This window comes from Saccopteryx leptura, chromosome 2 (genome assembly GCF_036850995.1).
Source record: "Saccopteryx leptura isolate mSacLep1 chromosome 2, mSacLep1_pri_phased_curated, whole genome shotgun sequence".
In the NCBI taxonomy this organism is placed as follows: domain Eukaryota; kingdom Metazoa; phylum Chordata; class Mammalia; order Chiroptera; family Emballonuridae; genus Saccopteryx; species Saccopteryx leptura.
Genome location: NC_089504.1, coordinates 7,790,361 through 7,818,028, shown reverse-complemented (window position 1 = coordinate 7,818,028; position 27,668 = coordinate 7,790,361). Strand labels below are relative to the sequence as shown.

The 27,668-nt window shown below is 57.1% G+C and overlaps 1 protein-coding gene and 1 long non-coding RNA gene across 17 annotated transcripts in view; one reads left to right on the top strand and one right to left on the bottom strand.

Annotated features, from left to right (window-relative positions):
* Positions 1 to 1,254: 1,254 nt before the first annotated feature.
* Positions 1,255 to 2,760, bottom strand: LOC136394224 (uncharacterized). The gene is made up of 2 exons (XR_010749177.1): positions 2,512 to 2,760; positions 1,255 to 1,463 (listed from the first exon to the last, which is right to left on the bottom strand). It is a non-coding gene; the product is annotated as an uncharacterized lncRNA (long non-coding RNA).
* The window catches only part of DNM1 (dynamin 1), a 44,598-nt gene continuing 18,660 nt past the window's right edge, over positions 1,731 to 27,668 (top strand). For 8 of the 16 annotated variants that reach the window (XM_066367034.1, XM_066367031.1, XM_066367039.1 and 5 more), the window contains exons 1-11: positions 1,732 to 1,996; positions 13,763 to 13,836; positions 14,357 to 14,506; positions 14,828 to 15,031; positions 15,289 to 15,387; positions 15,486 to 15,646; positions 16,672 to 16,814; positions 16,947 to 17,082; positions 17,258 to 17,325; positions 20,151 to 20,289; positions 26,371 to 26,457. In XM_066367034.1, the coding sequence (XP_066223131.1) occupies positions 1,836 to 1,996; positions 13,763 to 13,836; positions 14,357 to 14,506; positions 14,828 to 15,031; positions 15,289 to 15,387; positions 15,486 to 15,646; positions 16,672 to 16,814; positions 16,947 to 17,082; positions 17,258 to 17,325; positions 20,151 to 20,289; positions 26,371 to 26,457 (1,422 nt within the window). In that variant the 5' untranslated portion in view covers positions 1,732 to 1,835. Of the gene's footprint in view, positions 1,997 to 13,762; positions 13,837 to 14,356; positions 14,507 to 14,827; positions 15,032 to 15,288; positions 15,388 to 15,485; positions 15,647 to 16,671; positions 16,815 to 16,946; positions 17,083 to 17,257; positions 17,326 to 18,415; positions 18,555 to 20,150; positions 20,290 to 26,370; positions 26,458 to 27,668 lie in introns of all 16 variants that reach the window. The other 8 variants (XR_010749176.1, XR_010749173.1, XR_010749174.1 and 5 more) reach the window with 3 other exon arrangements.

Sequence of the window (27,668 nt, the reverse complement as noted above, 5' to 3'; positions counted from 1 at the left end):
TTCTGGAGCACTTAGTTGTTATTAAATTCAGGTTATGACCCCGCAGGTCACAAGTGGGGCCTGTGAATCTGCATTTCTGACAAGCTCCAGGGGATGCCCAAGCTGCTGATCCAGTATCATTGATACAGCAATACAGGATATATAGTATGATCCCACGTCTGTGAAAATAAAATGAAACAAAACAAACACACATGGGAAAAGCCAGAGAATAAACACGAAACTATAAATAGTGGTTCTCTCTGAGTGGGAGGATGACCAGAAGCTTTCAAGTGCTGTGTAAAGTCTTCTTCTCTGCTTCTCTGGTTCTCAGAGCATAACAACGGGCTGGCTTGGAGCCGCTGCTCGGGATGTGTGTTGTGTGTAGCTGATGCTCCAGCTGTCTGGAGGGCTGTCGTCATTGGTGTCCTCAAAGCAGCAGTTTAATAAGTCTCCCAAGCACCAGGCCAGGGCCATGTGCCCTGTACAGGCATTCAGATCTATCATTATTCCCATTACTCAGATTAGATACCTAGAGGCTTAGAGACCTAGAGGAACCTGGGTTGCATGTGACAAAATCATGTGGTTTTTTTGTGCTTTGTTTCTCTTTTTCCACTCGTCTATAAGCCACATGTGGGTAAGGACTTCTTGTCCATTTTTCTCACTGCTTTATCTCTGGGGTCCAGCATAGTACCTGGCTCAATAAATATGTATGAAATGGGTGAATGAATAGCAGTCCCTGACTCACAGGCCACAGCTCCCCAGCATTGTCCCCCATCCTGTTTATGCGCATAAAATGATCCAATGACCCCCAACAGCACGGGGTAGGCTGGCCTCCCTTTGCTAGTCTCCTTGTAGGGAGTTCAAATTAGGTTCCTTCAATGCAGAGGTGGATGGCTAGGCCAGGCCAGGGTCCCAGGGTCTGTCTGTGTGAAAGGGATAAACAGGGTAGGGTTGTGGGAGTCCTGGACTCAAGTCCCACTGTTACCACATGTTGACGGGTTGGGGCAAAGACCACTACTCTCCAGGACAGGCAGCCCCAGTTCTTCCAAGAATGGCTTTCTAAGTGGCAGGGCCTCTGCACTGGCTGTTCATTTGGCCTGGCGTGCTCTCCCCCTTGATTCACCTATGGCTGGTTCTCTCATCATTTAGGTCTCTTCTTAAGAGTCGCGTCCTCAGAGAACACCCTCCCGCCACACACACACACACACACACACACACACACACACACACACACACTTCCCAGGCTAACGTGGACTTTTTGCACCCACACAGGTACCTCTTTTCACACTGTTTATTTCTTCCATCACTTTTATATAAACTATTTTTGCTTTTATTATTTCATTGATCTATGAGGGTGGAGACCTTGTCTGTCTTGTTCACTGATGTATCTCCAGCGCCTGGGTCAGGCCCGGCTTACAGCAGGCGCTCAGGAGACTGTGACCTTGGAGGAGGATCATCTTCTCACTAAGCCTCAGTTTTCTTATCTGTAAGATGGAGTGAGGCAGCCATGACAACTGTCTAAGAGGCCCGGTACTAGTCGTGAGATCCTCGTTCATTCCCAGAAATTATATCTTTGGTGTAGCATCCTTGCCCCCCAGCCACTGCTCAAGCGCCCCGAAACCCGCAGAAGGACAAAACTACAATCCCCATGATGTCGCTGACAGCGCCTGCGCTCGGCGGCCGACCTGCGGCGGCAAGGGCGCCCTCTGGCGGCTGAACGCTGAAGCGCTCCGCTCGGATCCCGCGGGGCGGGGGAGCCCGCGGCGCTGGCAGTCGGAGCGCGCGGCTGCTGCGGCGGAGCCGGAGCCGGAGCCGGAGCCGCGGCTGAATCGCAGCCCGCGGGGTCCGCCTCAGCCATGGGCAACCGCGGCATGGAAGATCTCATCCCGCTGGTCAACCGGCTGCAGGACGCCTTCTCCGCCATCGGCCAGAACGCTGACCTCGACCTGCCTCAGATCGCCGTGGTGGGCGGCCAGAGCGCGGGCAAGAGCTCGGTGCTGGAGAATTTCGTGGGCAGGTAGGAGCAGCGCCCCGGCGCGCGGACTCCCCGACCTGAGGGCGCGGGGCCCGCGGCCCCAGCCCGACGGCGCCGCGACCTCGCAGCCCGGGTCGTGCGCCCGCGACCGCGCGCCCCACCTCCGGGCAGCGGGGGCGGCCCGCCCTCTCCACGAGCCCCGCAGGGCGGCAGCGCCCCGGCTGCCCGCGCGCGGCGCCAGGCCACGGCAGCGCTCTCACGCCCCCTCCTCCGCCCCGGCCGTCAAGGAAGACGGCGCTCCGCCGGAGCCCCCGGCCCGGGCTGTCCCCCGCCCCATCTGGGCACCGAGGGGCCTGCGTTGCCCAGCGCCGCCCTGCGACTGCGGAGCCCCTCGGAGGGGCAGCGCTCCCACCCCGAGGCTCAGTGGAGGACAGCGCCCTGCCCCCCTGGGAGTTCCCAGACTGGCGGGAGACACCCCCAGCCCCTGGGCGAGGACAGAGCCCGTGGGCACCGACGACCCGCACAGCCTCCTCCCTCCCTCCCTCCCACACACACACCTCTGCGGCTCCGGCCGCCATCCGTGCGCAGCGCGGCGGCTGGGGGAGGCGCGGGCTGCAGGATGAGGAAGGGAAGGGGGACCTCTTCGGAGCTTTCCCGAAGAGCCGGCCCCTTGCTCCGTCCGCCGCCGCCCCTGGGCGGAGGGCGCCTGTCAATGTCGTTCTCCCCTTGGCCAAGCAGGGGGATTGTAATGGAGGGAGAAGGCGGCGGAGGGCAGAGATGACTAAGACAGGAAGGCAGGATGGCGGGGAGGGGGGAGCCATTTGCACAACCTAATCCTCCTCCTGCCTCTGATCCCACAAGGCGCTGGGAGGGCCAGGTGGCAGGGAGCTGTGGGCAACCGCAAAGACAAAAGGTCCTGGTTTGGAGGGAGGCAGGGTCGTGACCCCCAGGCTTCCCCAAGGAAAGGGAGGCAGAGATGGCTTTTGGGGTGCTGAGAAGGAAAGAGGGTGGCACTCTCCCGGATACAGGAGAGCTGGATGGGGGGCTGGGCAGACGGGGGGAGGAGGCAGGAGAATTGATATTGACCTCCCTCCCCGATCTGTCATCTCCCTCCCTCACCTTCAGAAACCCTAGCTTTCTTCCAATGACCTTCTTGGCCAAGGAAAAGACTGGCATGTGGGAGAGGGAGGCAGAGTCCCCGGTCTCCTAGGGACAGCAGTTCTGGGGAGAGGCATCCTGGGTCCAAGCCGGGTTCTGCTGTGAAACCTCAGGCCAGTCGCTTGACCAATCTGAGCCTCAGTTTCTCATCTTTCATGTGCACGGTTGGACTGGATGGTTGTTCTTGCCTCTCCAATGACCTGGGAAGCCCAGTGCCAACTGTAGGAGACAGAGAGAAGGGTCCTGCCTGGAGCAGTGTATCTCTGGGATGTTGGAAGGCCACTGTGGGGGTGGCCAGGCCCATCTGGTCAACAGAGGGGGACGCTGTCTGTCTCTTGGGATTGGCTTCCAACGAATCCTCCTCCTGATCATGTGACCCCAGAGCTGCAGAGACACAGGCAAGAGACATACAGATGGGCCCCTTCCCCGTGGCCAGGCAGAGCGAGGGGGTGAGGGGGACCCTGGAGACAATAAAGCCCCCAGGCCTTAGTGCATTGAATGGCATCCGATATCCAGCACCCTGCAGTGTACAAACCGCATCCCGGTCATCCACTGAACATTTGCCGAATGCCTGCTCTGTGCCGGGCAGTGTGCTCTGGGCAGGGGCCGAGGAGGAGAAGGCGGCCTCAGCCCCCATCTCCTGAGCCCTTCGCATGTGCCCACACCATGCTCCACAGGATGGCTCACAACAGCCCCGTGGGGAAGGTATCGTGGTGCCCTTCCTGCAGATGAAGAAACTGAGACCCTGAGGTTAGGGGCTTTGTTCAAGGTCACACAGCCAGGGAGGACAGTGCCTATGAGACTACGAAGCTCAGGTTCCTAGTATTGACCCTGCACTGGGCACAGGGATGGACGTGCAGGCATGTGGGACTCCGTTTCCCACATCTGGAGGGTGGGGACACTGACAGCTGCTGCCCTGCCTTCCTGGGATGGTAGCTGTGGGGCTCCAGAGAGCCCATGGGCGTGAAAGCCCTGTTGTAAACTCGTGGAGGGAGGTGTTAGGTTTGGGGGCCTGGGGGCCGGGACAGACCTGGCTGCCTCCCTCTCGGAGCTCACTGTCCCGCAGAGCGAGCCCGGGACAGCTGTTTGCTTGTGGGGTGGCGCGCCCTCCAGGAGGTCGCACGAGGTGTTCAGATGCAGGCCCAGGGTAGAGCAGGTGGCAAAGCGAGGCTCTGGGGGCCCCCAGTCAGCCCTGCCTGCTCCCTCCTAAGCTCCCTACCTTCCAGCCGGGGATGGGTCCCCAGACCCATCAGCATGGTAACAGCTGCTCTGCCTCCTGGGGCTTCCCAGGAGTCAACCCCCCACGGAGAGGAAGTGGAAAGTGCATCAGAGGAAGCGGGGGCTCCTGGGCACCTATGGAGAAGGGCCCTGTCACCAGCTCTGTACTGGAGGGGCCCAGCAGCTGCCCAGGACCCTGCTAACACTTGTCTGGGTCTGTGCTATTTCTTCACTCCCTTTTTACAGAAGGGAAAACTGAGACTGGTTTGTTCAGTCATTCAGCTGACATTGATGGAGTGTCCACAATGTCTCCGTACTGGGGATTCTATGATAGAAAAGATAAAAACTTTGCACTCCAGAGAGGAAACTGAAATTGTGAACCCAGAGCATGGATGAGAAAAAGACTGGAGAATGTGGTCAGTGCTGGGGAGGTCAGAGAAGGTCTCCAGGAGGAGTGGCATCTGAGACAAGAACTAAAGGCCCTGGCCGGCTAGCTCAATTGGTTAGAGCGTTATTCTGATACGCCAAGGTTGTGGGGTTGATCTCCGATCAGGGTACGTACAATGAATGCATAAATAAGTGGAACAATAAATTGATGTTTCTTTCCCCTTCTCTCTAAAAATCAGTCAATAAAAATTTTTTTAAAATATAAAGAAAAAGAACTAAGAGATGACAAGCTATGTGACTAACCCAGGAGAAGCATTTTATGATGCTGAAACAGCATGTGCAAAGGCCCTGGGGCAGAAATAAATTTGGTGTGTCTGAAGAACAGAAAGGAACTACTGTGGCTGGTGATTGGTGAGCATAGAAGACATGGCATCAGGGAGGCCAGCGGGGGCTAGATCTGTGAGTCCCTTTTCAACCTTTTTTTTTTCATGGCACAAACACACACTAATTACTAAGGTCAGTGCCCCTGACTAAATACAACCATTTTCATCTCATGGCACAAACAAATTAGTTACTAAGGAAGAAGAGGTCAGGGCCCCTTTTTCTTTAGTAATTAGTTTATGAGTGCATGAGAAACAAAGGTTGAAAATCACTTAGACTATACTTCAGTGAGAAATTGGGTTTGTTTTCATTATTATCAGGAGGTTTAAGTAGTTGAGAGACTACTTTAGCTGATTCCAGCAAGTGTGTGACTTGGAGAGGGGGACAAGGGAGGGGGCAGGAGAGAGATGAGGAGACTGCTGTGGTGGGCAGGGGGGGACGGGGGCTAGACAGGCTCCAGCAGTGGAGAAGAGAATGGCGGGGTTCAGGACATACTTTGAGGAAGGTCCCATAAGACTTACCTGTAGACGGTGAGGAAAAGGGATCGAAGGTGACTTCAGCGTTGTTGACCCTGGGTGGGTGTTGGCGCCATTAATGGAGTATAGGAGGAGCAGGTTTGGGGGTGCGGAGAAGATCAAGAAGTTAGTTTTGAACATGTTGCGTCTGAGGTGTGAGGTAGGCAGTGTGGGAATGCAAGTTGGGAGCTCAGGAGGAAGGCGGGCTGGGGGTATAAATTTGGAAGTCATCCTTGTAGAGTAGATGAGATCATCTTAGGGATGCGTGCAGACAGAGGAGTGTGCGTGGGCCCCCAGACACCCCGGCATTTCACGAGCAGATGCCTGGTACCCTAGGCTGCACTTGCTTAGATGCTGGCTGCCGATCCCCTCCCCACGATGCGCTGTCCAGCACCAAGAGGGGGCTTCCAGGCATCCCTCACCCTGGCGCCCGGGTGGACAAACGGACAGAGGCACTTTCTCTGCCCACCTGGCCCCTAGGGAGGCCAAGGCCAGTGGGAGTATGGCAGAAGGACTGAGAGCTCAGGCTCTGGAACCAGACGGGGCTTGTGGCTCCGCTCCGCCACATAAGCTGAGCCCTCTTAGCTGCCGTTTCCTCATCTGTAGAATGGGGATAATAATAGCACCTCCCTCGTGGGACTGTGGTGAGTGTTAAGATAATGCCCGTGAAGTGCTCTGGGGAAGACCTGGCATAGCGGATGTGCCAGTTCTGTTCCTGCCTGGGCATAGGTGCAGGCTGGGAGGTGGGCCACCGCGGGGTGGGGGTGGAGATCTCCAACCATGGTGCAGCAGGGGCCTAGCGAGCAAGCTTCCGGCCAGAGCCCTGGGGGCAGCCTAGGAGGTGGGCCACGGGGTGAGGGGGTAGGGGTGGAGATCTCCAACCATGGTGCAGCAGGGGCCTGGCGAGCAAGCTTCCGGCCAGAGCCCTGGGGGCAGCCTAGGAGGTGGGCCACCGCGGGGTGGGGGTGGAGATCGCCAACCATGGTGCAGCAGGGGCCTGGAGCAAGCTTCTGGCCAGAGCCCTGGGGGCAGCCTAGGAGGTGGGCCACCACGGGGTGGGGGTGGAGATCTCCAACCATGGTGCAGCAGGGGCCTGGAGCAAGCTTCTGGCCAGAGCCCTGGGGGCAGCCTAGGAGGTGGGCCACCACGGGGTGGGGGTGGAGATCGCCAACCATGGTGCAGCAGGGGCCTGGAGCAAGCTTCTGGCCAGAGCCCTGGGGGCAGCCTAGGAGGTGGGCCACCACGGGGTGGGGGTGGAGATCGCCAACCATAGTGCAGCAGGGGCCTGGAGCAAGCTTCTGGCCAGAGCCCTGGGGGCAGCCTAGGAGGCTAGGCTGTGGGTTTCCTGCTGACTCTGCCTAGCGCTGATCAGGTCCCTGCCTCCTGCCAACCCCCTTGCCCCTTCCTCACATTTGCATCCCAGCACGCCTGGCACTGGTCTCTGTCCTCTGACTGCCCCTCTCTGGGTTAGCCGGGCCCTTCCCACGGAGCACAGCCCATCCCCCCAGCTAAGCTCTGACTCTTCCTCTGAACACTTTCAGATATCCCTTAGTGGTCCATTTCTCAGATCTGGAGACTGAGGCCAAAGAGAAATGGGGGATAACTGAAACATTATAGGTAGATAGTCACTGATCAGAGAGGGCGGAGGGAGCTGAGGTCTCCTTGGTACTTGCAGCCTGCCAGGCCCTGAGGACACAACTCCGAACAAGGCGGACCCACCCCCACTCTCGGGGGGGGGGGGCTCACAGCCAAGCGGGACAGACAGACACTAAATCACACAAGAGCTATGTTGTGTGATTGAAGACATGCATGAGAAGCCTGGAACTGAGGAAGGGTGGGAAGGAGTCGTCAGGGAACCAGAATAGGCATCTGAGCACTGAGGTCTGGACCGGAGCGAAACGAGGCCTTGGTTGGGCAAAGGCACGAACACACTCCAGGCGCAGGCCCCACGTGAGCAAAGGCTCGAGGAGCGGAGAGCGCAGTGAGACCAGGAAGGTTAGAGAAGCGCTAGTGGTCCCTAGACGGCCACCAGAGAGCCTGTGTTGCGGCCTGCAGGGCAGCCACACTCTGCCCAGGCCTCTGCATGCTCAGTGCACGCACCTGCCACACGCTGAGCCATGCTCATAGCTAGGCTTCTGCGCCCAGCCCCGGCCAGCGGACATCCTCCCCATGCCCCTGCCCCACCCAGGGGAGCTGGGCGTGAAAGGTGACTCTGCCGGACGGCATCAGCTTCTGCATCTGATCCTGGCGCCAGGAGATCTCCCAGGCCTTGGTCAGGGTCAGAGGGTCAGAGCCTCAGGGTAGGGGACGCAGGCCAGCTAGTACAGAGGGACAGGGCAGGAGCGGAGGCAGCCAGTCACGGTCACAGTGTTGTCAAGCGTGGGACAAGAGCAGAAATGGAGGCCCACGTGCCATATGTCTAAATATTCCAGTTATAGATCAAGCTAAGGAACTGGGAAATATACCGCATCCTGCCCTCCAAGCTTGACACGTACACCTTCATAACAACCTGGCAGCCTGCTTTTGAATTTAGAATTTCAGACCTCTCGGAGTTCCGTGACGGGATGAGGAGGCTGCCTCTGTCTGTCTCTTCCTAGTTTATCTGATACCACTAGGGCCCTCCCGGCTCACACATGGATACCCTGGCCCTGCTATACCAGCTCCGTCTATGGTCCCCAGAAAGTATGGCCTGGGAGGGGTGCGCAGGGACCCCCTGGGGACCCCTTGCTCTGAACTGTGTCCCATTTCACTGCTGAGGAAGTTGAGGTTTGGAGCAGGGGACTAATTTAGTAATGGAGCTGCGAGTCCATCGCATCGAGCTGCAGGTGGTGCAGCTCTGGGTTGAGTGCCGGGAACCGTCCAAGGTGAGCGGGGAGGCAGGTAGAGCTGCTGCCGAAGGGCGGAGAGGAGCGCAGTGTGTGCGCGTAGGTGCGGGCACCTGACTTTGTCTCTGAGCCTCCGTGTCGTGTCTTCCCCTTGGAGACAGGGAACCTGGTCACAGCCACCTCCCATAGCCCCCGAGTGTCAGCCAAGAGGATGCGGATTTCTTAAACAGCTTTATTGAGATATAATTTACACGCCAGAAAATTCACCTGTCTTCGTGCACAACTCAGTGATTTTGAATGTATTTACAGCGTTGTGCAACCATCATCACAATCTAATTTTAGACCGCTTCCATCGCCCCAAAAAGAAACCTCGTGAGGATGCAGGCTCGAAGGGCCCCGGGCGCCCGGGGCAGCGGTCCCCACCCGCCAGTGTTTGCCGTGAGGATCATTCTAAACGATAAAACGGTGACAGTGGTGATTCCCAGGTGTGGGGATAATGGATGCTTTGGATTTTTAAAACATTTTATGTAATTTCTGAATTTTTTTTTTTTTTTTTTTTTTTCTGAAGCTGGAAACGGGGAGAGACAGTCAGACAGACTCCCGCATGTGCCCGACCGGGATCCACCCGGCACGCCCACCAGGGGCGACGCTCTGCCCACCAGGGGGCGATGCTCTGCCCCTCCGGGGCGTCGCTCTGCCGCGACCAGAGCCACTCTAGCGCCTGGGGCAGAGGCCAAGGAGCCATCCCCAGCGCCTGGGCCATCTTTGCTCCAATGGAGCCTTGGCTGCGGGAGGGGAAGAGAGAGACAGAGAGGAAGGAGGGAGGGGGGTGGAGAAGCAAATGGGTGCTTCTCCTATGTGCCCTGGCCGGAAATCGAACCCGGGTCCCCCGCACGCCAGGCCGACGCTCTACTGCTGAGCCAACTGGCCAGGGCCATAGATTTTCTTTAATAGACAAAATAGTTGTTGTGGGGAGAGCTCTGACTTGGCCGCCAGTCTCACCGTGTCAGCAGCTTGCACTATGATCTTGGGCAACACTTCCCTTTGGGCCTCAGTTTCCGTATCTGTACAATGAGGGGGATGGTAGGAAAACTGCAGGAGCTCATCTTCAAATCAGATTTTTGGCCAACCGGGGTGCTGGGGAGTGCCCAGTGTGTGCCAGGCCCCGTGCCGGGTGCTGGGGATGTGGTGGCGAACGGGACCGGCTCGGTCCCTGGTCTCGGGACCGCAGCACACTGGGGAAAGCCGAAGCCAGGACTGCCCTACAGTGTTCCGACCTTCGCTGGAAATCCACGGGCTGTGTGATGTGGGCACGCCTGGGGCCTCCTGGGGCAGCGGGAACAGAGAGGGCTTGTTGCCTGGAGGCAGCCTCACCTCCTCCAGCTATGTTTCTTGGCCCACCTACACCCTCGCCTGCTTTCGCCCCAGTTCCCTGCTCTAGATTTGGCTGGAAATATCCTGGCCCGCCCGCTCTTCCAGGCAGCCCCCCGGGAGACCCACCCTCCAGCTCCCTCCCTGCTGCGCTGTTTGGTGACACGGCCGTGGGGTCCCAGCCTGTATCCTCAGCTTGCTCAACAAGTTATTATAATTTATCATCTTAACAGCTACCATGTATCAGACGTTAACTTGTATACACCTCACAGCAACCCGTTTTACTGACGTGGACACTGAGGCTTAGAGATCTGTGGCCATTTAAGCCACACAGTTCCCAAGAGGCAGCTCTGACATTCAATGCCAGGCCTGGCTGACATCAGAGCCCGGGAAATAGGAGACTTATAAGGATGACCGCACTGGACGCACGCTGGACCGAGCCGGACACTCTCTGGCATGGTGCACATTCAGTGGGACCTGGAAACCCGGGGCCCCGAGTTCTGGCCTCAGGTCCCAGCACCAGAGCAGGGATACCTTTGGTGTACTTGCTCCAGACCCCTTTGGGGGTGACAGTGCCAATTCAGACCGGGAGTGTGTGGCGTTTGGGGGTCCTGCGAGGTGTTTACTGCATCCTCCCTGTGCTTCAGGTCTGAAGGTGCCTCTGCAGATGGCAAGGCGAGGCCTCCCTGGGAAACCGCCATCTGCCCAGAATGCGCAGGGAGAGCTGGCGCGCCACCATCCCTCCGCCCACACGGCCACCGAGGCGGTGGGCCCAACACACTCTTCTCTGGGCACCTGTTCTGTCCTCCCTCTGGCTAAGCAGGCGTTGGGTGGGAGGTTCAGGGGCAGCACTGGCTGGGGGGCTGGAGTCCTAAGTCCTCAGGGGGAAGGCGATGGGGGGGACTTGTACAGAGCACTGGGGGACAGTGTCCAGGGGAAAGGCTGGAGCTGAGGAGCTGCTAGGCCTGAGCTGTACTGCCTCCTACACGTGTTATCTGAGCACCTACTAGGTGCCGGGTCTGAGCCCAGTGCGGGAATCCGGCAGAGAGCGAGGCACTCGCAGTCTGGACGTGGGACGTGGTAGTCACCTCTCCCACCACTGCGGCCTCACAGCTCCCTGCCCCTGTCTGGGCCTCTGTCCCACTCCCTGGGCAATGACAGGGGAATGAGATGTTCTCTGAAAGCGCCCCCTCCCCAATGTCCACTGTTTCCATCCAACATTTTGTGGGTAGAATCCTGAGATCTGATCTGGTGGCCAGAGGAGGGGAGGCAGAGACTTCTTCGGGATCCTGGATTCCTTGCTGATAATTGGGAATTCTTCTAGGGAGGAGGCTGGGAACAGGAGGCTGTCCTGTGCAGGCCCCATGAGGCACCTACTGTGTACCCCGCACGGGCTGAGCTCTTTCTGTGCAGCTCCCGCAGCCGCATGGGGCAGTGCATGCGTGACACCTGGTTTAGATCATGCTGGTTCGCAGCGGAGGACTTGCCACCCTGTGAAGCAGCTTGTTCCAGGGCACCAAGCTGGGGCATGGCCAAGGTAGACTTCGAACCCAGAGCCTCTGCCTGGCCCTGGCTCCTAACCACTAAGCCAGCGACCCTTAAACTTGAGAGGGAACATGGAAATCACATGGGGGTCGTGTTTAAAATCCAGATTCCCTCCCCTCGCCTGCAGCCCACCCCATGAGATTCTAACCCAGCATGTCTGAGGAGTATGCATTGAACAAGCTGCCCCGGAATCCGGACGCAGGCCTTGCGAGGGCCTCCCTTGGATAGCCCGGGTCATGGCAGAGATGGAGCCCCTCCCCACCCTGGCCCTGGAGATGCTGGTCTGAGGGGGGGCTCTGCTCCCACACGTGGCCCTGCCCTCTAATCTCCCGCTTCCTATAAGCTGCTTGTCCTTTAAGTAGCCCTGGGGAGCCAGTGACTTGGGGCAGGCTGGCCCGGACCCCTGGCCATCCCCTTCAGCCTAGCCATGGGCTCCGCACGCCCTCTATGTGGCTCCTCTCAGACCTCTACCCCTCAGGCCTGCGGGGCTGAGTGGGCCCCTCTGTGCAGGGGGAGGCCTGTCCGGGAAGAGCTCCAGGGAAAGTCCACATCTCCCTGTGGGGAGTTCTCTGTGGGGAGTCCCAGCCTTCCCAGCCCCTCCTGAAGTTTCCATGGCAACTAGTTACCATGGTATTGCTGGGTGCTGAGCTAGTGGGGAAGAGGGTGGACCCCAGGCCCCCATGCTTACCCTATGCTCTGTAAAAACAGATGTCCTATCTCCACAACCCTGGGAGATCCCAGATATTAGGGGTCACCCTCCCAAAGGAGTCAGGAAGGAACAGGAGAGATGGAGATAGGAGGCTCCGCCCCCCGTCGCCACCTCCGTCTCTGCTGGCTGCCTGGTGCACCTCTGTTCCAGCACATGCGACACTGCATCGCAGTGGCTGTTTACTGGTCTGTCTCTCCACCACACTGCGAGCTCCCCGGGGTGGGAACTGTCTGGCTCATCATCCATCGCCAGGGCCCAGCACAGGGCCTGGCTCAGAGCAGCTGCTCCCAAATATGCCTGAGACAGAATTGAATTGAATTACATAAAAGACCCAAGTCTGGCTCCTCGCGTGTAGGGAGCAGCAGGGTTTGATGGGGAAGTTCCCAGGCTCTGGGGTCCAACAGACTCTTGGGTTTGAATCCTAGCTCTGCCATCCCTAACTGGGTGATCTTGGACGAGTCAGTCCACCTCTCCGAGCCTCAGCTGCCTCATCTGAAAATGATCATTTCCATATCAGAGCACTGTTTGGAGGACTTGGGGATTTCAGTCAACATTTATTAGGGACTGCTCGGGTGCTAAGCCTTGTGCTTAGCACTGGGGTACAGTGGTGGACAGGAACACGCAAGCCCTGCCCTCCAAAGCTCACAGTCTTGCAAAAGTGAAAAGTACTTGCCTGGCACCTGGAAATGATGATACATGCAGGGTTCCTTATCCTTCTTCCCCGTTAAAGTGGCTGAGTCCTCCCTAGTCATGTCTAATCTCTCCAGAGGAGGGGCGGGGTGAGGATGGGGAGGAAGAGGCCTCCCAGGGCTCCCAAGGAGACCGGGAACCAAGAGCCTGGGCCTCCTCTGTTTTCCCAGGGACTCTCTGCCCCCAACCCTGGGGTGCAGGAAGTGGTGTGAGCCCAGGTCAGGCTCTGGGCTGGGGGGCCAGAGACTGGGGCTCTGGCTCTGGCTCCGGCCCGGCCCTGTATGACCTTGGGTGTGTCTTTCCCCTTCCTGGGCCTCTGTGTGTCTGTCCGTGATGTGGCTGAGCAGATCTTTACAGCCCCTCGGGCTGCAGCCTGCTTCCCCCTTTCTGGGACCCCGCGATCCCGTGATGGTGGGTTCTAACAGCCTGCTCCCCGGGGAGGGCTCCACCCTCACGCTTGTGCCTGCCTGGGTAGGGCCACGCAATGGAGGGAGTGGGGATGTGAAGAGCTGGCAGGACACAGTGAGTGTCCTCAACCTCAAGCAGATGGGGCCAGGGAATGGGAAGTGAGATGCTGCCCTTCCCCACAGCGGAAGGGAGGGGAGGGAAGGCGGGGCTCCGTTTCCTTGGGATCCACTCTGGCCACTGGACACTTCTGCATGTCGGGTGCTCTGTGCTTCCGTTTCTTCCGAGTTGAATGGCAGTAGCTGGGGTGCAGCAGGGCCTTCCTGCTGGCTCAGAACCGACAAGAGGCAGACCTGGGACAGGCCTGGGGACTTGGTCTTGTGTCCTGGCAGCTCAGATGCATAACTTCTGTGACCCAGGGCACTTGGGGAGGCTTTTCCCCCTTTCTCAGCTGCAGTCTGCCCTCAGTGACCTGACACCCTTGGGCAAAGGTGTGCTTGGCACTTTAGGGGAGGTTTGGAGCTCCAGCAGCAGGACCCGTGCCCCTGGGACTGAGGGCGCCTCCTCAGTTCTTGACCCTCCTCTCACCTCCAACTCACTGCAGGGACTTCCTGCCCCGAGGATCTGGCATTGTCACCAGACGCCCCCTGGTCCTGCAGCTGGTCAATGCCACCACAGGTAGGCGCTCTCCCCAGCCAGGCTGGCCTTTCCAGCGCCCCCCCCCCCCCCCAGGAGAGATCCAGCAGAGATGCTCACTAGCTGGTCAATGCCACCACAGGTAGGCGCTCTCCCCAGCCAGGCTGGCCTTTCCAGCGCCCCCCCCCTCCCCCAGGAGAGATCCAGCAGAGATGCTCACTAGCTGGTCAATGCCACCACAGGTAGGCGCTCTCCCCAGCCAGGCTGGCCTTTCCAGCGCCCCCCCCCCAGGAGAGATCCAGCAGAGATGCTCACTAGCTTGCTGTGACTTTGGGCGGGGCTAACCCCTCTTTGGGCCTTGATTCCCCATCTGGACGATGGGGGTGAGAATGCACCAGGGGAGGTGGCGTTGTGGGGAGGGAGAAGGCAGTGTTTGGGAAGGGGTTCTATTCCCAGTGGGAGATGGGACCCAGCTGGGTTCCAGGCCATAATGCCTCCTCCTCCGCCTCCTCCTCTCAATACCTCTACCCTCTCACACACACACCCACCCCTTTTGGAGCAGAATATGCCGAATTCTTGCACTGCAAGGGGAAGAAGTTCACCGACTTCGAGGAGGTGCGCCTGGAGATCGAGGCCGAGACCGACAGGGTCACCGGAACCAACAAAGGCATCTCGCCAGTACCCATCAATCTCCGGGTCTACTCGCCACACGGTGAGGAGACCCTGCCTGGGTCCCGGCCTCTGGGCTCCCTAGATTAGCCCCGCCCTGTAGGGCTATTTTCTTGGCCTCAACCCCTTTGCTGGCTCAACTGCTCCGTTGGACTCCGCCCCCACCGTAAGCTGTCCTCTGAGCACGAACTCCACCTGCCATGACTCCGTTTACCCTTAGCCACGCCTGAAAAGGGCTGCAGCTTTAACTCGGTGCCTCGCCCTAACCCCGCCCACCTGCGGCCACGCTCCCCTGGGGACCCTCTCGAAGCCGCCTACGGCCATGCCACCCGCCTTGAGCCCGTCCTCTAACTGCCCTGACCAGTGTTGAACCTGACCCTGGTGGACCTGCCCGGAATGACCAAGGTCCCGGTGGGGGACCAACCTCCCGACATCGAGTTCCAGATCCGGGACATGCTTATGCAGTTCGTCACCAAGGAGAACTGCCTCATCCTGGCCGTGTCCCCAGCCAACTCCGACCTGGCCAACTCCGATGCCCTCAAGATCGCCAAGGAGGTGGACCCCCAGGGTGAGTTCTCCCCCACAGCCAGCACCGGCAGGCTCCCAGGGTCACTTCCCAGTGTAAGGGAGAGCCGCTGGCCGGCGGCAACGGTGAGATCCGACTTGACTTGCGTCTTTAAAGTCCTTTTGTCCGGTCTGTGGAGGATGAATGAGGCAGGCGCGGATGGTGGAGGAGCTGGGAGATGGGGGCGGCAGGGAGGGGTAGGAGCGCGGGGCCTCTGTGAGGGCACGTGCAGGTGTAGACAGCCCTTTGCCGCCCTCCAGGCCAGCGCACCATTGGGGTCATCACCAAGCTGGACCTGATGGACGAGGGCACGGACGCCCGCGACGTGCTGGAAAACAAGCTGCTCCCCCTGCGCAGAGGTAGTCCAGCCGCTGCCCGCCCCGCCCCTCTGCCCTGTACTTTCCCCCCTCCCGCCCCCTCCCAGGCCGGTTGGCCCTGACCCTGACCCCGTCCGCAGGCTACATTGGGGTAGTGAACCGGAGCCAGAAGGACATTGATGGCAAGAAGGACATCACGGCTGCCTTGGCCGCGGAACGCAAGTTCTTCCTCTCCCACCCGTCCTACCGCCACCTGGCCGACCGCATGGGCACGCCCTACCTGCAGAAGGTCCTCAACCAGGTAGGGGCCCCGGGAAACCAGCCTGAGAGCGGAGTCACTGAAGTGTGTTTTGTGCGGGTGACCAGCAGAGGTTAGCATCCCCATTATGCAGATGAACAAACTGAGACCCAGAAAAGCAAAAGAGCTTGCTCACGGCCCCACAGTGAGGTGGCAACAGAGCTCGCTGACCTTGCCCTGTCTGCGGCCTGGGAGGGGGTCCGAGACCTCCGCCAGGATGGAGAGAAGACCAGGATCTCACGTAGAGGGCGGTACTGGCAAGGGCCTAGGTTTGGAGGCCAGGACTGGCGTGTACTCGGCTGAAGCCCTTGGTTCTGAAATGGGGAGAGGCTGGTCTGGCGATAGGGGTGTAACCCCAGGGACTCCCCTGGGACGTTTCTCCACCTGGGCTGGGGCCTCAGGACCTGAGGCGTGCGTGTGTTGACAGGAGGAAGGCAGGGGGTACGCAGTGTGGCATGGGGCAGGATTTGGGAGTCCACAGCCTGCGTTCCAAGCCCAGCTTTGTAACCCACCCACTGAGACACAGCCTGGCCTCTGCCTCTGCTTCTGCTAAATGGTGACAATGGTGATAAGACCCTGTGTCGTGGAGTCATGGTGCAGGTTCAGGGGATACTGTGTGTGAGGGCCGTGCCGGGTGAGCCCCAGGACTTGGGAAGGAGGCAGCCTGCCAGTCCTTCCTGCCCCTGATGCATTTTTGTGCAGCCCACAGTGTTTAAAAATATTAAATTAGTCCAAAATCAGGTGATTGCAAATAAAAATCTAGACTTCTGGCTTTTTTTGAAAATTGAGTTATTCACTCATTAATTGAATTAATACTCTCTGTGAGGACCTCCTGGGTGCCAGGCCCGCCCTCAGACAGCTTTTGTTCTGGGGGCAGGGCAGCAGCGGGCAGGGCTGTGGCTGCCCCCTTTGCTCCCCACCTCACCACGTCCACAGCCCCCCGGCTTCCTGGTCCCTCCTGGCCCTGTGGGCTCTGGGGGTTTGACCTGTGACGGTGGCCTTAACCCTCATCTCACTCCCACTCCCAGCAACTGACGAACCACATCCGGGACACGCTGCCGGGGCTGCGGAACAAGCTGCAGAGCCAGCTGCTGTCCATCGAGAAGGAGGTGGACGAGTACAAGAACTTCCGACCTGACGACCCAGCACGCAAGACCAAGGCTCTGCTGCAGTGAGGGTCCTCCCAACTCTTGACTCCCCATCCCTGCCCTGCGCCTGCCCCCCGCCTCTCGGCACAGGGCTCTCCCAGGGCCCCTCCCCTGGGCTGCTGCGCCCCCTTCAGGCCACTCCACTCTGCCCCCAGGATGGTCCAGCAGTTCGCAGTGGACTTCGAGAAGCGCATTGAGGGCTCAGGGGACCAGATTGACACCTATGAACTGTCGGGAGGAGCCCGCATCAACCGCATCTTCCATGAGCGCTTCCCCTTTGAGCTGGTCAAGGTAGGATGGGGTCGGGGTGGGGGTGGGGGTAAGAGGGCTCGGGACTACCCACCCATGCCCCCACGACCCTCCCATGCATACCTTGGCCCTGGTGCCCAGCCCTGGGAGCGAGCCATCTTGACCTCCCAGGTAGCAGGACGGGCCTTGACTGGCCATCTCTTGCTCTCCTACACAGATGGAGTTTGACGAGAAGGAACTCCGAAGGGAGATCAGCTATGCTATCAAGAATATCCATGGCATTAGGCATGTATTGGGACCAAGGAGGGGGGCTGAGCCCCAGAAGGCAGGGGGTCTAGCACAGAGGCACAGGGAGAGATGAAGCGAGCCTCCCTCGGGAAAGACCGAGAGCCCTGGTCCCCAGTCCGCCCCACCCCGACTTTCTGGCTCCCGGTTTGGACAGGCTCCAGGGGTGGAGGTGGACGGGAGGCCTGGGCCACCTGCCCCCTGCGGCCTGTGGCCTTCCTCTGCTGTCCGGGAGCAGGGCCTGGAGGCTGGATGAGCTGGGCAGAGCCCAGGACGCAGGTGGCCAGGTAGCGCCTCTGGCCCTGGGCTCCCTGTCCATCTCTAGGGTGAGACGGCTCCCGGTTCTACCCAGCGGCTGCACAGAGCTGCCCAGCCACTGCGTAGGGCCTGGGGCAGAGCATCTAGGTGTTGGCCTGTGTCTCAAACCTCTAGACCCTCCATGGTCTCAATGTCCCTACGTGGGCCCATTCTACCCCATGTCTCACCTCCTAGCTAACCCCGAGGCCTGTGGAGCAAGAAGGGAGACTGGGAATAGACGACTCCTTAAAAGCTCAGACTCCCTTCAGGGCCCCAGATCTATACTGTGTGTTCTTCCAACGAGGGAGTTTAGAGCGCCTGCTGTATGCCAGGCAGTGAGCGAGGCCAGAGCACCCTGCGTTCCCGCGGGCTCAGTGCCGAGGTTTGGCGTGGAGTGGAGAGACTGATAACTGACTGGCCGGGCACAGAAAAATAAAAAAGAATCTCCCAGTCTTAAAATAAAAGGCTCTATTCCTGGAAAGGCTCTTAAAGAGAACCTAGCTCAGCAGTTTTCAAACCATTTCTGGCCGCAGAACCTTTTGTTTGAACAGAATCTTAAGAGAAAGCAAGACATAAAGGCAGATATAAGCAGACCTTGTCTTTTCCCCAAAGAGCCATCAGTTGAAATTCCTTCCTTGGAATCCCTGCTGCCCGTTTCACAGATGGGGACACGGAGGGGGGTAGTGGGACGGACGAGCCGGGGCACAGCTCGGGGTGAGGGGCGGGCCCCGGCCTGGCACCCCTGGCAGGAGCGGGTCTGTGACACTGCCCTTCTCCCGCTCCGGGCGTTCAGAACGGGGCTCTTTACCCCAGACATGGCCTTTGAGACCATTGTGAAAAAGCAGGTGAAGAAGATCCGAGAACCGTGTCTCAAGTGTGTGGACATGGTTATCTCGGAGCTAATCAGCACCGTTAGACAGTGCACCAAGAAGGTAACGGCAGCCCGGCCGGCCCTGCCTCCGCCCCGCCCTGCACTGCTGCCAGGCGCCCTCCCCACGCCCCCCACTGCCTCCTCGGTAGCATGTCCAGACCTCAGCGGGGTGGGAGAGGCAGGCACCGCAGACCGGGACGGGGTGACTCTCTGAGGGGGCCTTACCCCCCGCCCTGGCCCCCAAGCCCAGGACACCAAAGGTCAACACTGGTAAGACAGGGACAATGGCGGCTATTTTCCACTGAGAGCTCACCGAGAGCTCAACCAGCTCAGAGAGAATAGGGCTTGAGGGGACCCTGAGCCCCTCTCTGCCCTCAGAGCTGGGTCAGCTTTGGGGGCTCCAGGGAGGAGCCCAGGGGGCGCCTCGGCCCTGGAGACAGAGAAGGGACAGGACCTTCTTGGGTGCCGTTGTAGGGGCCTGGATGGCTAGAGGGGTGCAGAGGACCCAGGTCTAGTAGCCCTCCCTGACTCCCCACTGTCCTTCATCCCCCCGTTGTCACCCACCCTCACTCAGGACCCCCGCTCGGAACCTCCCCCTTCCCTTCCATCCACATCTCCTTCCAGAGACAGAGCCTTCTCCCATCTGCTGTGTCAGCTGGGCCTACAAGACCCTGCCAGGGAGGATGGCACCCATTTTACAGCGGGAAAACTGGGGCTCAAGAGATCACATGACTCGTCCAAGGTCATATTAGCTAGGAGGTGGCAAAGCTGTTACCGGAAGCCAAGTCTCTGGACTCCAAGTCCAGTGCTCCTGTGACCCCACCCCCAGGCTCCCCTCGGGTCTTCTCCCCACTGCTGCCCTGGCCTCTCTCTCACCACCCCCCTCTCTGTCTCTCCTCTCCTCTCTCTCTGTCTTTTCAAGCTGAGCTCCTCCAGACCCCTTTGGAGGAAAAGCAAGGCTGCCCCTGGAGGAGAAAGGGAAGGGCCGGCGTGGAGCAGGGGGCTGGAGAGGGGAGGTCAGGCAGCTCCCTGCGCCTCCTGGAGGCATCACCTGCACGGCGGCCTGTGCACGTGGAGCCCCTCGGAGCAGCGCCGGGCGGGCCTGGGCAGCGGGATGCACAGCCCGGTGGAAGGAGGCAGTTGAGCCGGGCTGTGCGCTCAGGGCGAAGGGAGGCAAGAGCTGCTGGGAAACCTAGACTCGAACAGAACGGTGGCTGGCGTTCTGGCCTGGTCACCTCCTTAGGAGTACCCAGAGCAGCAGCAAAGATGGCATTGGAAAAGGGAGAGAAGGCAGGCTCCGTGTGGCTGAGGGGAGAGCAGCCAAGCCTTAGGGGGAGCATCTGAACTCAGGAAGCGGCCGTGTACAGAGCAGGGGGCTTGGTCCTTCAGAAACCCCCCATACCTACAGAGCCCTGGGGGAGGACGCTTGGCAGCACCTGGTGTGCCAACCCTGGGTGGCGGTAAGGAGGGCCTGGTCCCATGCTCACATTGTTTCTGTTCTCTCTCTCTGTGTCGATGTCTCTCTCTCTTCCCCCATGCCTGTGCCATCCTCCACCCGTGACCCTGGCCCTGCTTGACTTTAACTCCCCTCCTCCTCCCTGCCCACCTGCCCACCTATGGCTGCTCTTCCTCTTGTCCCCTCTGTCCCCGGGTGCAGGACGGGCCTCTTCACACCTGACCTCGCTTTTGAAGCCACAGTGAAAAAGCAGGTGCAGAAGCTCAAAGAGCCCAGTATCAAGTGTGTGGATATGGTAGTCAGTGAGCTCACCTCCACCATCAGAAAGTGTAGTGAAAAGGTACGGCGGCCCCCGGGTGGGGCTGGGCCTGGCCGTCCACTCCTCGTGGCCGTGGCCTCCCTGGGGCAGAGCCATCTGCTGAGCAGGCCTGGCAGCCTCTCGACCACCCACATGGATGCCCATGCTGGCCAGCTGATCCCTGGCCCGGAGGTTTCATGCCAGCTTATAACCCTGGGTCTGCCTGCACTCGAGTCCTTTCAGGCCTCCGTCTCTGCCAGGAGACTTTGCTGTGGTCCAAGCATCCTCAGTGCAGTGGTCCTTCCCACCGGTAGGAATGACCATGACACGATGATAAGGAGCAGGCAGGCTGCTTTTACTGAGCACCTAGTATGTGCCAAGCCCTACGCTAAGTGCTTGCCCTTTGTTATCGGACTTAACCCTCTCAGCAACCCTAAGAAGTGGTAGTATTCTCCCCATTTTACAGACGACAAAACCGGATCTCAGTAAAGGAAAGCCGAGTGGGGTTCAGATTAGGGAGGCTGAGGAAGGAGAGCTGGGAGAGGGCCTCCTGGGGTTGGGGAGCTGCCCCAGTCCCTCCAAACCAGTTTGCCCGAAAGCAGATTGGATTACTTGTTTTACATTAATCCATACACTTTTTGCAGGGTCAGCCTCTTTCGGGTCGCCTGTGACATTTTTAGATGCCTTTTTCCTATTTGTCTGCTTTTTGAGGATTTTCAGCCAGATTGTCTAAAGCAGTTCTGTCCAGGGGAGTACATGAGCCTCGTTGCCTGGGGGAGCCTTTCCAGAATTACAATGCTGCCCCCCCACACCCCCACACCCCCCACACCCCCTACCCCACCCCCGCCAAGCAGGCTGAACCAAGCCTTTCCAGAATTACAATGCTGCCCACCCACACCCCCATGCTGCCCACCCCACCCCCACCCCCCACACCCCTACCCCACCCCCGCCAAGCAGGCTGAACCAAGCCTTTCCAGAATTACAATGCTGCCCACCCCCCACCCCCCCACCCCCCCACCCCCTACCCCACCCCCGCCAAGCAGGCTGAACCAAGCCTTTCCAGAATTACAATGCTGCCCACCCCACACCCCCCCACCCCCCCCCACCCCCTACCCCACCCCCGCCAAGCAGGCTGAACCAAGCCTTTCCAGAATTACAATGCTGCCCCCCCACCCCCACACCCCCACACACCCCCACACCCACACCCACACCCCCCACACCCACACCCCCACCCCCCTACACACCCCACACCCCCTACCCCACCCCCGCCAAGCAGGCTGAACCAGAGTCTCTGGGGAAGAGCCCAGCCTCGCCTGTATTTGAAAAAACTCCCTGCGCTGGGGAGGTGGAGGCACATCTGTCTTAACTTCCTGTTTCAAATAAGTATCACAGTTCTCCAGGCTCCTACACAATTAGTCACGTGCACTTCTTTCACAATCCCGTCTCCTTTTTGCCCACTTTTGTGTCAAATGCGGCAGACTAAGCAAATTCGCATCTGCTCAGGGCCTGTTGCAGGCAGCATGAAACCTGGGCTGGACCCCTGCCGCCCCCCCCACCCCCGTTCCACTGCATTGTGACATCCAAGTCACGACCCCGCTACATCACAAACCCTAGGCAACGCACTCTTTACTTTTGTCAAACTCAAAATATTGAGTTTATTTTGAGCTGCCTCAAATCCCTTTACACAGGAAGACAAGATAAACTACAAAATTAAAAAAAAAAACACATTTGGTTTTTAATGATAAAAGTTACACATTCTCAATCAAAGGAAGTTTGGGAAATGCTGAAGAGTAAACGGAAAGCAACAACCCTCCCTTTCCGGGGAGCCGCTATTGCAATATTTGTACATTTCTTACAAGTAAACCTCCTTTTTTAAAAAAAGTCAAATGATCAGTATTGATTTTGTTTTGATCATACATGATTGTTATAAAAACATTTAAGCAGCACAGAGACAGCAAAAGTCCCTAGAATCCCACAACCCTAGAGGTAAGAACTGCTAACAGCACACCTGCCCCAACTAATTACAAACAGACGCCAGTTTTGACCTAAGTAGGATCTGGTCAGGCACGCTGACCCAGGAGCTCTCCCTCCTGCTGAGCAGTCTGGAACCCTTGGGCGTAGCTCCAGAGAGATGGCTCCTGAACTGCTGTTCCCCCGTAGAGTGCGGCACACTCCGTGTAGACAGTCAGTATCCTACTGACAGACCTTTGGGTTGTTCCACCTGTTTTCCTTCTTTCACGGCAGGGCTGCATGCAGTGAGCATCTTTATAGATGTATTTGCAGTACTTATCCTGTTGTTTCTCTGGAGCAGATTTTTAGATGTAGAATTGCCTCAATGAATATGAGCTTTCACAATTTTGGTAACTTCTGCTCGATTGTCTTTCAAAAAGTTTTCACCAATTTATATTTCTCCAAATCTTTTTTCTATACATGGGTTTATTTTGTTACGAAATCACACGATGAATGTGTGGCCGTCCTGCTTTTTCTCTTTATTTGGATTCCTAATTTTTCATGTTTTGCCAATTATAGTTGATATTTAATATTATAGACAGTATTTCTATTATATATTTATTTAATATTATTTGATAGTTTCAGGTATACAGCATAATGGTTAGATATTTAGATAATTTATAAAATGACCCTTTCAATGAGTCTAGTATCCACCTGGCACCATACATAGTTATTATGAATATGCATTTTTGGAGTATTATTACATAGCCTACGTAAACATTTTTAATGATTGCATAATAGTCTATTGACGAGATTTATCACGGTTTACTTAAGCCATCTTTCTATGGGTGAACATTTAAATTGTCTCCAGCTTTTCAGTAGTATAAATAACCTGGCAATGAACATCTTTGTGTATAAAGAATTTTCATTTTCTTTATCTCTAAGATTACTTCCTTAGAATAGACTTCTAGAAGACTATTCTAATCCTAGAAGACCAATTACTAGATAGAAACATTTAAATCCCGTGGAACACTTTGCTGCATTGAATTCCAAAAAGAAAGCAGGAATTACTACTGTAAGTGCTAAGATTTTGGAAACAGCCCATATGTCCATCAGGAGGAGACTGATTACATAAAGTATCGCCCGGGCGATTGGCGACCCTACAGTCACACCTTGGAGATATTGCAGTTTTGTTTCAGACCTCTGCAGGAAAAGAATATCACAATAAAGCCAGTCACACAAAAAATGTTTTTGTTTCCCAGTGTATGTAAGAGTTAGTCTGTTAAGTGTGCAATAGCATTTTGTCTAAAAAAAGCAATGTACATACCTTAACTTGAAAATGCTTTATTGCTAAAAAAAAGTGCTAACCATCATCTGAGCCTTCAACAAGTCATTATCTTTTTGCTGGTGAAGGGTCGTACCTTCAATTTGTAAAAAACACAATATCTGCGAAGTGCAGTAAAGCAAGGTACGTCCACAGCTGCTTAAAGGGCAAGGCACATTCATTTCTTTTCATGTGCCTTTCTACAATTTTTTCCACTTTTACTGCACAAATGTGAATCACTTTCAGATTTCTTACAGTGAGTCAGTATGATTTTTGTGAGCCGGAAAAAAATGATCAAAACAATTTTAAAAGGAAGCTTTTAAATTCTTTTGTAAAATATCAATAGTTTTGCTTTTCAGTTTTCATAATGGATAGTAGTTATTCTTTCTTTACATGACAAAGTTCACCTACTTTTGTCTTTTTTTTTTTTGCCCTCCCCATATGTTCTTAGTATTCAAACTGCTGCCAGAAGTTTGAAAAATAGTCAACTGTAATTATTCCTAGCCCTGCTGGGATTTGTTGGCCTCTCTGGATGAAGTCCTGAGTTGAATGTCAGGCATGTGGTGTGCTGCTCAATGCTCTCACCAGCCCTGAGAGGGAGGTGTCATTAGTACCGCACTTTCCACTTGGAGAAACAGAGGCTCCGAGAGGTCCAGTCCCTTTTCTCAGCAGTGTTGGCAAGGCAGGGACTGGCTTTGAACCCAGAGCCATGTGGCTCCCGGGCCAGGGCCCCTGACCGCTAACTGGTGGGCTCCCGCTTACCACCCTGCTCAGCCAAGGTCTGAGAGAGGAAAGTTCCATTTCAAAAATTGGCTAAAAGTTCTGGAAATGCTCAGAGGCATTCAGAATGGAAAAAGATGCTCAAAAGGAACAGGGAACTTCTCGAAGGGGCGGAGGCTGCCCTGCTGTGTGTGACACGTGGAAAACTTGACCGATGTAACATCCAGGCAGTTAGTGGGAGAACTGGTCATGCTCTTTGGCAAATTGCTCCCTCCTCCTCCCTTCTTACCCACCCTCCCCCTGCCCCCCACCCCCGCAACTCCACCCTGGAGGGAGCACTTGGGACCACCTCAGAGGAGGCCTTCTGATGGTGGTGACTCAGTCCCAGGCCTCTGCTCCAGCTTGAAGACTTCCTGCGAGAAGGAGTGGGAAGTGCTTCTTAGCCTCACGGGGCAGCAGGGCCAATGGGCTTCTCCAGGGCTTTGTTTCTAAGTCCCTCGTCTGGGACTGGCCCTCCACCAGGCGTCCTGGGCTTGGCCACCTCAGCCAGGAGATAGTGGGAGCTGGGGCGAGAGGACGTGACATCTCTCACATCAGCCCCTCTGGGCTGGCATCCAGGGCGCCGCCTCCTTCCCCAGCCTCCTGCCTCTCCCGGTGCCTCCACCCTGTCTCCTTGGCCTCCATCTTGCCCTCAGAATCTCTATCTATGACCTAGTCGTGCTAACCTCCAGGGGAGTCGGCTCGAGCAGCCTGACCCGGGGACAAAGAGTTTCTCTAGCTTTGCCCCACTTGGGCCCCATGTGGCCGCGGAGTGGGCAGTGCGGGACTGGAGGTCCCTGTACCGGGGGTGGGGGTGGGGCTCCCACTCTCAGCAGCTCAGCGAGTCTCCATCTCTGCGGAGTTGCAGGTTCATAAGTCAGAGGGCAGAGGAGCCCATGTCCCTGCACCTTGGCAAGGAGGGCAAAGACATCCATCCTTCATTCATTCCCTCATTCCTTCAACGTGCCCTTCCTGAGCACTGGTGGTGCGCCTGCCCCTGCCCCTGCCTTCAGGGCAACCAGAATACAGTTTGATGAGGGAAGGTGACAGGGGAGCCCCCCCGTCCAGCTCTTGGGATGGCCAGGGCAGGCTTTTGGGTGGAGGTGGCATCCAACAGTGTTGTGGAGAAGAGTAAGTCAGTTGTCCAGAGCCCAGCTGACCTGAGGGCAGAGTTCACAGGCAGAGGGGGAAGGCTTGAGGCAACTTGCCCTTCAGCCTCCGTTGATAGGAACTGGGGGGTGGTGGGTGCTGCTGAGCAGCTCACCCCAAAGGAGGGGGTAGAGGCAGGCTGGCTGGCCAGCTGGGAGCCAGACAGACGTGTCTGGGGAGGACGGTGCCAGTGTGGGGCATGCACAGAGGGGCGAAACCGGGTGGGGTCCACCAAGAGGGCCAGGAGCCCAGCCAGGCCCCGCGGGGTACTGCTCATGCTGCTGGCACCCCACTCCGCATGCCCCGTTGCCCTCGCATGCCCATGCCCGTGCCTCCTGCATGTCGTTTGTGTGACTGCTGGTTTCCCCCACCTCCCTGCTCTGACAAGGAGCATTGCCTGTCCCCAGCCTGATTCAGGAGGCCAATTGGCACCTTGGGCCCTGCCCTCCCCAGATTCTTCCTGGGTAGGAATTCTCTGCGTGATTCCCCACCTGGCTGTCCCTCCGAGCCTTTGAGCAAAGGGCAGCCCTGAGGGTCAGTGAAAGTTTGGGGAGCTAACAGTCCTCCAAGCAAAGGCCTCAGTGGACTCTGTTTCCAAGACGGCTGCCACCAAGATGGCACCAAGGAGCAAACGGATTCCCATGGTGTTTCTGCCCATTGAACTGCCCTCCCACCCCAAGTTGCCTAGGTAGGATAGTGAAGAAGGCCTGGAGCCAGGAGAACTCTTGAATTGCCATTTGGAACCCATACTTGGAGGAAAGGGGTGGCCATGGCTTGGTGCCATCAGCTTCCTGGGACCCCAAGTCTCTCTTCCCCTGCTCTCGGGCATTCTGTGTGTGCCTCCTGCCCCACACCCCCGGACCCCTGGACTCTGGTGGGGTTTGATGTTTCCTGCCCATGCCCCCCGTGTACGTGGCTCTCTCCCCTCCTGCCCTCCCCAGCTCCAGCAGTACCCCCGGCTGCGAGAGGAGATGGAACGCATCGTGACCACCCACATCCGGGAGCGGGAGGGTCGCACCAAGGAGCAGGTGAGCCCACTGCCCTCTTCCCTAGCCTTTCCTCGGGTCCCCGGGCTCTCTTCCCTCTTCCCATTTTGTCTGTTCTGTGTCAGCTTCTCTCATACTTCCGTGTGTGTGTGTGTGTGTGTGTGTGTGTGTGTGTGTGTGTGTGTGAGACAGAGACAGAGAGAGGGACAGACAGACAGGAAGGGAGAGATGAGAAGCATCAATTCTTCGTTGCGGCACCTAAGTTGTTCATTGATTGCTTTCCCATATGTGCCTTGACCGGGGGGGGAGGGGGGCTACAGCAGACCAAGTGACCCCTTACGCTTGAGCCAGCGACCTTGGGCTCAAGCTGGTGAGCCTTGCTCAAACCAGATGAGCCTGCACTCAAGCTAGCGACCTCGGGGCTTTAAACCTGGGTCCTCCGCGCCCCAGTCTGGCGCTCTATCCACTGCGCCACCACCTGGTCAGGCCTCTCTCATACTTTGTCCTCTTACCAAACATCTGCTTCTCTCCTTTTTATTGTGGGGGAGGGGGAAATATATATATATATCGTAAAACTTACTATTTTAAGTGCAGCTCTGTGGCATTAAATACATTTACATTGGTGTGCAATCATCACCACTATCCATTTCCAGAGTTTTTCATTTTCCCAAAATGAAATTCTGTCCCTTTTAAATATGAACTCCCATTCCCTCTCCCCTCTGACATCCTCCATTCTACGTTCTGTTTCTGAATTTGACAACTCCAGGGACCTCATCTAAGTGACAGCACACAACGTCGGTCCTTTTGTGTCTGGCTTATATCATTTAGCATGGCGTTCTCAAGTTCATCCGTGTTATAGTAGCAGGCGTGAGCATTTGCTTTTTAAGGCTGAATAATAGTCCATTGTATGTATACACCACCTTTAGTTTATCCACTTGGGTTGTTTCCCCCTTTTGGCTATAGTAAACAATTTTCTGCCTGACTAGGCGGTGGCGCAGTGGATAGAGTGTCGGACTGGGATGTGGAAAGACCCAGGTTCGAGACCCCGAGGTTGACAGCTTGAGCGCGGGCTCATCTGGCTTGAGCAAAAAGCTCACCAGCTTGGACCCAAGGTCGCTGGCTCAAGCAAGGAGTTACTCGGTCTGCTGAGGCCCCCAGTCAAGGCACATATGAGAAAGCAATCAATGAACAACTAAGGTGTCGCAACGAAAAACTGATAATTGATGCTTCTCATCTCTCTCCATTCCTGTCTG